The sequence below is a fragment of the Thamnophis elegans genome, chromosome 2, assembly GCF_009769535.1.
Source record: "Thamnophis elegans isolate rThaEle1 chromosome 2, rThaEle1.pri, whole genome shotgun sequence".
Lineage (NCBI taxonomy): Eukaryota > Metazoa > Chordata > Lepidosauria > Squamata > Colubridae > Thamnophis > Thamnophis elegans.
Genome location: NC_045542.1, coordinates 35,761,871 through 35,770,560, shown reverse-complemented (window position 1 = coordinate 35,770,560; position 8,690 = coordinate 35,761,871). Strand labels below are relative to the sequence as shown.

Sequence of the window (8,690 nt, the reverse complement as noted above, 5' to 3'; positions counted from 1 at the left end):
ATCGGCGCCTGCTGCTGCTTTATGAACTGAGCCGGCGGCTACGCCTCTTTCGCTTTGCTAGCGGAGGGGATGATCCGGAGCAGGTGAGCACGGGGAGGAAGGGTGACCCCGTCCCCGTCCCCCTCCGACTGAAACTGGCCGGGGTGATGGCGATGCATAAGCAGAGTTTACCTGAGAAGCCCCCTTTCCCCTCCCCTCTCGGGAAACGGTGTAGAGCAGAAGGCGGAGCTGTAGCCAGACCGTTACGCCGTGGTCAAACCGTCCGCTGACACTTTTAGCTACAAACTTCGGTTCCTCTCGGTGTTGTGGGGGGAATAGGTGTTAGAGGGAATGGGTGTTGGGGGGGAATGGGTGTGGGGGGAATGGGTATGGGGGAAATGGGTGTTGGGGGATATGGGGGAATGGGTGTTGGGAAAATGGGGGGGGAATGGGTGTTGGAGAGAATGGGTGTTGGGAGAATGGAGGGAATGGTGTTGAGGGGAATGGGAGTTGCGGGGGGGGGAAATGGGGCGAGGAGGTAACTTATTTGTTGTGGTAACTAGGATGATGTCTTGTCATAGAAACACCACAGAGAGTTTCGTGGGTTATTCCACAAAGCATTAACTGAATTAACCCAGTTCCTCCTTATTCTCGAAGTATCGAGAATGTTACTGTAACATTTATTTTATTTTTATTTGTTTTGTCAAACGTGTATAGGATAATAGAAGTATATACAAGATTATGGATACGTGAAATGAATATGAATAAAAGTGAACATTAGGACAGGGACAGTAGACCCGTTGGTGCACTTATGCACTCTCCCTACAAACCTCTTAGGAATGGGGTGAGGTCAACAGTAGACAGTCTAAGATTAAAGTTTTGGGGGTTTGAGGAAGAAACCACAGAGTCAGGTAGTGCTGTTGCTGAAGTCATATTTTGGAGTTTGGTATGGTTTACCTTAAGTTTGTATATATTGTGTGCTCCGGTGTTATTGTGGTTGAAGCTGAAGTAGCCATTAACGGGTAGGACATTATAGCAATTAATGTTATGTACTATACTTAGGTCAGACCAAAGGCGGCATAGTTCTAAGTTGTCTAAGCCCAAAATTTCAAGCCTGGTGGTATAAGATATTCTGTTGCGAGCAGAGGTGTGGAGGACTCTTCTCATGAAATATCTCAGACTTGCTCAATTGTATCGTTGTAAAAGCGCTGGGGTTAGGAGAGATGTAATTGACTATCAAGTAGTGCTGATGACAGTGGATGTAAACAAAAATGCACAGTGAATAAATGAGAAAATACGACTAGGGGTGGTGGGAGAAGGCATACTGGACTATTCACATTGTATTCCACCCTGGTAACTGCTACATTGCTTGCTTGCTTTTGATGTAGGTGCAAACCCAGGCAGACAGGATCCTAAATGGCTCCAGTAGGAAAGGAAAACCAACAAGTATCGTTGCCCTTTCCGAAGACCCGAGACAAGCCAGATTGGAAAGAAAACACTTTGCTAGCTGCAGGCTCTTTGAGCAGCAGTAAGATCCCGGTGCTTTCCAAAATCAGACACGCTCCAGAGTGGAGACAATCCCAGCCACAGGTGAGAATTTGATGGATTCGCTTTTGACTTAGGCTTGTGTGGTTTTACGTTTTTGTTCGTTTTGGTACTTGGCTGTATGTTTCATTATGAATCAATTCTACAAGGCTGCCCTATTCAAAACAGTTCTGGGAAGTGTACGTATTATAAACTGCCCAGTAAAAAAAAAAACCAAAAAATGATTACCCAAAAACCAATATACAATAAAGGAAAATATTTGTAATTCAGGGTTGAAATGAAGGATCCTTGTTGCTCCTTGAGCTTGGTAGTTTTCTTGCAGACATTTCATTACCCAAATTAGGTAATATATCATCAGTGCTGGTATGGAGTGGGGTTTGTTTTCTAGTTAGTTGGGATGGTCTTAGAGGTTCTTTGATTGAGTTGTCATCTTGATTGGCAGTTTCATGATTGGAGTTTTGTTTACTTGATTGTTGATCTGATGTTAATCTTGGAAATCTATGCTTATCTGGGTACTGATTGTTGATGGGGAGGTGTTTTGTCTGTTTTGCATATTATGAAGATATTGTTTATCTACAAATGTCTGCAAGAAAATTAGCAAACCCAGAGAGCACTAAGTACCACTCAACTTATGCACAGTTCTTCCAGAAAGCACCTATTGTTCTATCCCAGGGTCTGGATAAAAAGCCAGATCTTCAAGACAGCAGGGTTGGGGATCACATTTTCAGGGAGATCCTATTCTAATGAGCAGATTCAACAACATAGAGGGCATATCATCTGAGTCCTATCGGATGAAACTGATTTAAAAATGGGACCTGACTTTATTTAGGCAGAAAGAGTGGGGAGAAAGGCAGTTGCTCAGCTAGGGTCTATGCCTTGAAAGTCTTTTATAGAACAAAATGAATACCTCAAATTGCACCTGGAAATTGCAATTTGCCTTCTCAACAGGCTTCTCTAGAAACAGGTTTGGACCAGTGGTGATATTCAGCTGGTTTGGACTGGTTCAGGAGAATCGGTAGTGGCGACCTGCAGGTGAGCTGCCCACCTGCCCTGGCTTTATGCTGTCCTATTTACTCATGTTTTCTAAGCTGCGCACATGTGTGCAAGTTGCACACGAGAGCAAAGCGCACATGTGGTAGGCTGCACACGTGCAGAAGGCATGCACGCTCACAAAGTGAGCGCATGTGAGCACTCACATTTTTGGTGTACGGGCAAACCAGTGGTAAACTTATGTGAAACCCACCCCTGGTTTGAACCCACGTCTTATCACCATTGGGTTAGCGATGGCCTCCTGAGGAGGTAGCAGTGTATTTACCATCTCACTCAAAGGTTCATTGACTATATCATAGACCTGATTGCACAACACCTTCTGGACATCCTTAACTACCAGGAGAGGCATTCCCCTAAATGCCAGGTAGATGAGTTAACAGTCTTCAGAATCCTGTTAATTTCTGGGTGAAACATCCCAGGTAACAGGACATAATAGTGCCTTAATCAGTTTGCATGGAGTCCTAATATGGGCTCTTACCCATATTTTTACTTCATCTTTCTTCAGTCGTTCTCTAGGTGTGTCTTGCCATTTCATTCCTTGGAGCTTCTTAGAAGTCCAGGGAGCCCCATGAGAGATCACATAGAAGAAATCCAATCCCTTCATTATGTACTAATTTGAATTCAGGGTCCAGGCAGGATTGGTATCAAACAACGGCTCAACCTTCCCTATGAATAGCCCGACCCAGATTCTCACCATATCTCCCCCTGATTGTCAGAATTGATGTGAAGCTAAGAAGGGGCGCCTTGCTTCAAATGAGCTTTCCATGGGGCTCCCCAAAGGAAGCATGTCCCAGTGACATTTCTATGAAGTTAATGGTTTGCTCAGAGTCCTCCATGCAGAGTGCTTTTCTTTCAATGTCACAGTGCTGTTTCTGTCCAACTGGAGTGGGGTGATTTTATTGAGCAAAATAATGCTGCTTTGTACATCTTTAGTCATTATTAGTAATAGTGTTACTTGTACATTGCTAATGGTTTGGCATATATGATAACACAAAATAATAACTTCATTTATGTGTGTACAGATACAGTAAAAAAGTATTTATTCAGCCACCAATTGTGCAAGTTCTCCCACTTAAAAAGATGAGAGAGGCCTGTAATTGACATCATAGGTAGACGTCAACTATGAGAGACAAAAAGAGAAAACAAATCCAGACAATCACATTGTCTGATTTGGAAAGAATTTTTTTGCAGATTATGGTGGAAAATAAGTATTTGGTCAATATCAAAAGTTCATCTCAATACTTTGTTATATATCCTTTGTTGGCAATGACAGAGGTCAAATGTTTTCTGTAAGTCTTCACAAGGTTGGCACACACTTTTGCTGGTATGTTGGCCCCTTCCTCCATGTAGATCTCCTCTAGAGCAATGATGTTTTGGGGCTGTCGCTGGGCAACACTGACTTTCAACTCCCTCCAAAGGTTTTCTATGGGATTGAGATCTGGAGACTGGCTAGGCCACTCCAGGACCTTGAAATGCTTCTTGCGTAGCCATTCCTTCGTTGCCAAGGCGGTGTGTTTGGGATCATTGTCATGCTGAAAGACTCAGCCACATTTCATCTTCAATGCCCTTGCTGATGGAAGGAGGTTTGCACTCAAAATCTCACGATACATGGCCCCATTCATTCTTTCCTGTACACGGATCAGTCTTCCTGGTCCCTTTGCAGAGAAACAGCCCCAAAGCATGATGTTGCCACCCCCGTGCTTCACAGTAGATATGGTGGTGTTTGGATGCAACTCAGCATTCTCTCTCCTCCAAACACGATGAGTTGTATTTCTACCAGTTCTACTTTGGTTTCATCTGACCATATGACATTCTTCTGGATCATCCAAATACTCTCTAGCAAACTTCAGATGGACCCGGACATGTACTGGCTTAAGCAGGGGAACACGTCTGGCACTGCAGGATCTGAGTCCCTGGCGGCGTAGTGTGTTACTGATGGTAGCCTTTGTTATGTTGGTCCCAGCTCTCTGCAGGTCATTCACTAGGTCCCCCTGCGTGGTTCTGGGATTTTTGCTCACTGTTCTTGTGATCATTTTGACCCCACGGGGTGAGATCTTGCGTGGAGCCCCAGATCTAGGGAGATTATCAGTGGTCTTGTATGTCTTCCATTTTCTAATTATTGCTCCCACAGTTGATTTCTTCACACCAAGCTGCTTGCCTATTGCAGATTCAGTCTTCCCAGCCTGGTGCAGATCTACAATTTTGTTTCTGGTGTCCTTCGACAGCTCTTTGGTCTTCACCATAGTGGAGTTTGGAGTGTGACTGTTTGAGGTTGTGGACAGGTGTCTTTTACACTGCTAACAAGTTCACACAGGTGCCATTAATACAGGTAATGAGTGGAGGACAGAGGAGCCTCTTAAAGAAAAAGTTACAGGTCTGTGAGAGCCAGAAATCTTGCTTGTTTGTAGGTGACCAAATATTTATTTTTCAGCATAATTTGCAAAAAAATTCTTTCCAAATCAGACAGTGTGATTGTCTAGATTTGTTTTCTCATTTTGTCTCTCATAGTTGAAGTCTACCTATGATGTCAATTACAGGCCTCTCTCATCTTTTTAAGTGGGAAAACTTGAACAATTGGTGGCTGACTAAATACTTTTTTGCCCCACTGTACATAAACACACATTTGCTCTATAGTTATAGATGAATGACTATAAATCATTTGGGGCGGGCTATAAACGTAATTAAATAAATTGTGCTTGGCACACTGTCCTTTGGAGTTCTGTTTTGGGCCTTGGTTGTTCAGTGAAGGATACTGTGCTTGGAGCAGAAGGGCTACTATATGGGAGCAGGGAACCTGGCTTCAGGCTGATTCTGCTCTTCTCTAACTAGGTTACCACTAGGGAATGTTTTTATAGGAAGATAATAGCAGCCTGAGTTTAATCCTCTTGTTTTCTTTGCAGCCATATTCTTCCAAAGCAAGGACTTGCACATTGGCTCATTCCAATCCAGTCCTGGAATTGGCAGCTGGGTTACCCCACAAGACCCCAACAAGGGAACCCTTATCAGACATGCAGTTAACCACCTCCGGTTGTAGGAATAAAGGTGATGTGTCTCATGGCAAAGGTATATTTTTCCACATTCATCCTCCTGACCTTCCGTAAGGGCCTGAAGGCCTGGCTCTGCCAGTTGGCCTGAGCCCCAATGGGAGCACATCACACTGGAAGTGGCTAATGGGTTAAAACAAAATCCCACCTCACTCTTGTGTGCATCCTATTCCCTTCCTCCCCACCTTTTAATTGTAAATTATTACTGTACTGTTTCTTGCTGCAGTGTTTTATTGGCTTTTAATGTTTGTAAGCCACCCAGAGTTGGCCCTAGGTGAGATGGGTGGCAAACAAGTCTGTTTATTTGTTGAGATGGATCAGTTTTTATACATCCTTTTAAACTTGATTGAATGAGCCATCACTAGGCATTGGTAGGCAGCTAACTTCGGATGTGATGGACTAGTAACTTTAAGTTAGGGAGTTGGTTTGTTAAATTTCAACTCCCACTGACACAGGCAGTGTTGCTAATGGCTGGGAATTAAGGAAGTTATGTCCTCAGCAAAGTTTTGTGAGTCACAGATGTCCTCCTGCAGTGCCAAACCAAACCCGCATATTTCAAGAAGAGCCTGGCCTCAGGAGCCTTGTTCCTGTACTTGATAATCCATGGCTTGTTGGGTTGTGTGGAATTGTGGTTAATCATAACAATAATTGGTGGTAATAGTTTGAATCAACAGCATAAAATGCAGTACTAGGATGTGTTGTTTTTTTTAAAGAGGACTGGTTTGTAACTAACACTAAGTGACAATGGTAACTTCACATATGGCTTAGTGTTATGGATGAGGCCACTGCTGCTGTGTGTCAACTGCTTTAAATTATCCAGATCAGTCTTGAAATTAGATTTTTTCCATGGATAAATTATCTCCCTTTCTGCTGCTCTTTAACCCTAATAAAGGTTTGATTTGATTTAATCCCCTTCTGTTTTTGACAGAGCACACTTGGATGATGTAGCTCTTACGGTAGGCTATGAGGTTTACGTGGATTGTGTTTTCAATTGGAGATGAAAGAATTTTTTTAAAAAAATCTAGTTCTTTCTAACTCTGCATTTGAATCCAGCTTGGGAAAAATGGTGCAGACTTTAGGAACTCTATTCTTGGGATCTGGTATAATTAATTGCTTGAGGCCTTTTCCTCCCGAACACAATTCCTTAACTGTGTGGCTAATGCAAATCCTAATTTTCTTTGCAGAAGTGAACTCAGACGAGTTTGTGTCTGACCCAGAAGCTCTTGCTAGCATACTATCCAACACAGGGCTGACCCACCAGATGGTGAGTGTAGCACACAAGCCCAGCCTAGCCCAGCGAATTCCTCTGAAAGGGAAGAAAGCATGTTTAAGCAGCATTGGGGTAAGTCTCCATCATGGGCAAGAATTCTCCTGGCTCACTTGTTTTACGTGTTCTGGCTTACTGAGTTAAAATGGAGCAGTACAGATATCCAGCCAGGCACTTCTTGTTTCTTTATGCAGGAGTTCAAAACTAATGATGACCGTTAATTGCCATTATGGTTCAACAGAGAAAATATGATCATCATCATCTGCAGATGTTTATGGAGATTCTCAGTCATCCAGGTCATGTTTGTCCCAAAGGTGCTTTTTCCAAAGGCAACTGGACTTTGTTTTTCATTAAAGACATTTCATTCACATTCAAGAAACGTCTTCAGTTCTGATTTCAGAAGACTTCATAACTGAGGAAGCTTCTTGGATGAGAAGCAAAACGTCTTCAAGGAAAAACAAAAGTTCAGTTGCCTTTTGAAAAAGCACCTTTGGGGGGATCATCTGGTGATATATTACCTTAACCTTACCTTTTTTCTCCCCCTTGGGTGTGGGATGTTTGTAAACGTTCTAGTTCCAGCCACAATATCAGTTGGGAATGATGTACAAATGCAAGAATTCTTAATTAGACTCATACATTGTCATGATTACAAACAAATTTTCTTTTAATATAGCATGAAGTGTGACCCCAGTTATAATGTGCATGCCTAACTCTAGAATTCTCTCTCTCTCTCTCCATCTCTCTCTCTCTCTCCATCTCTCTCTCTCTCTCCATCTCTCTCTTTCTCTCTCTCTCTCTCTCTCTTTCTCTCTCTCTCTCTCTCTCTCTCTCTCTCTCTCTCTCTCTCTCTCTCTCTCTCTCACACACACACACACACACACACACACACACACACACATTTCCACTCTGGATTGCACAAGTGAAGCTCTTGATGTTCTGTCTGGAGGTTGTTTGGCTCGGGACTTTAGCTCAATTCTGAAAAGATGGAATGGCTGTGACTCATACACAACACTTTTTCCTCCTCCTATTTTCCCCCCACAATAACCCTGTGAGGTGGGTTTGGCTGGTCACCCAGCGGGCTTTACTTGCCTAATGAGGAACTAGAATTCATCGTCTCCTGGTTTCTAGCTCAGCACGTTCACCGATACACCAGCTTTGCTTGCCTTAGGATTGAACTATTCCACTGCAAAACTGCCCATGTGCGAGCTCAGAATGGCCGCTCCGCTTTCCGCTCCGTTTCAAGCTGACGGAGAAAATGCTGGGAAACCTTACAAAGAGGCAGTATAATCCTTTGGAGAGGTCCTCGGGGATGATTGAGATCCGAGGGACCCGAAGAGGCCAGTTTGCTGGGGAGGTCATCACTCCTGGATGATCTCAGGTCTCGCAACTCTCAGCGGTTTTGAAGCGATCTTTGCCGCTTGATGGCGGCGGTGTGCGGATGATGGCGGTGTTTTCTACTAATTCTCGGTGCCTGCAACTTCTTTTGACTGTGCCCGCCCGGCTTGTTGAGCCCCTGGGGACCTGTTTGGATTGTCAACACCCCGGAGGGGCGGAGAACGACCTGTGCGCCCGCCGAGGTTGGGAGAATTGGGCGGCTGGCTACATTTGCTGCCGCCATGGCCCTTCCAGACGCCCCTTCCCCTCCTCTCTGTTTGGCTCAGCCTTTGCATTAACGCTGCCTCCTTTCTCTTCCGTCGGTTGCTTGATTGGACTTCTTCCCTTGGTGAGTTTCTCCCTCAGCCCATCATCGCTGCTGTGGAGCCTTTTTCTACCCCCCCCCCCCCGCTTGTCATCTGGCTCCTTTC

The 8,690-nt window shown here is 44.2% G+C and overlaps 1 protein-coding gene across 3 annotated transcripts in view; it reads left to right on the top strand.

Annotated features, from left to right (window-relative positions):
* The window catches only part of TROAP (trophinin associated protein), a 30,575-nt gene continuing 21,885 nt past the window's right edge, over positions 1 to 8,690 (top strand). For 2 of the 3 annotated variants that reach the window (XM_032212119.1, XM_032212117.1), the window contains exons 1-4: positions 1 to 83; positions 1,368 to 1,569; positions 5,475 to 5,637; positions 6,803 to 6,960. In XM_032212119.1, coding sequence (XP_032068010.1) covers positions 1,396 to 1,569; positions 5,475 to 5,637; positions 6,803 to 6,960 — 495 coding nt within the window. In that variant the 5' untranslated portion in view covers positions 1 to 83; positions 1,368 to 1,395. The remainder of the gene's footprint in view (positions 84 to 1,367; positions 1,570 to 5,474; positions 5,638 to 6,802; positions 6,961 to 8,690) is intronic. The other variant, XM_032212120.1, reaches the window with a different exon arrangement.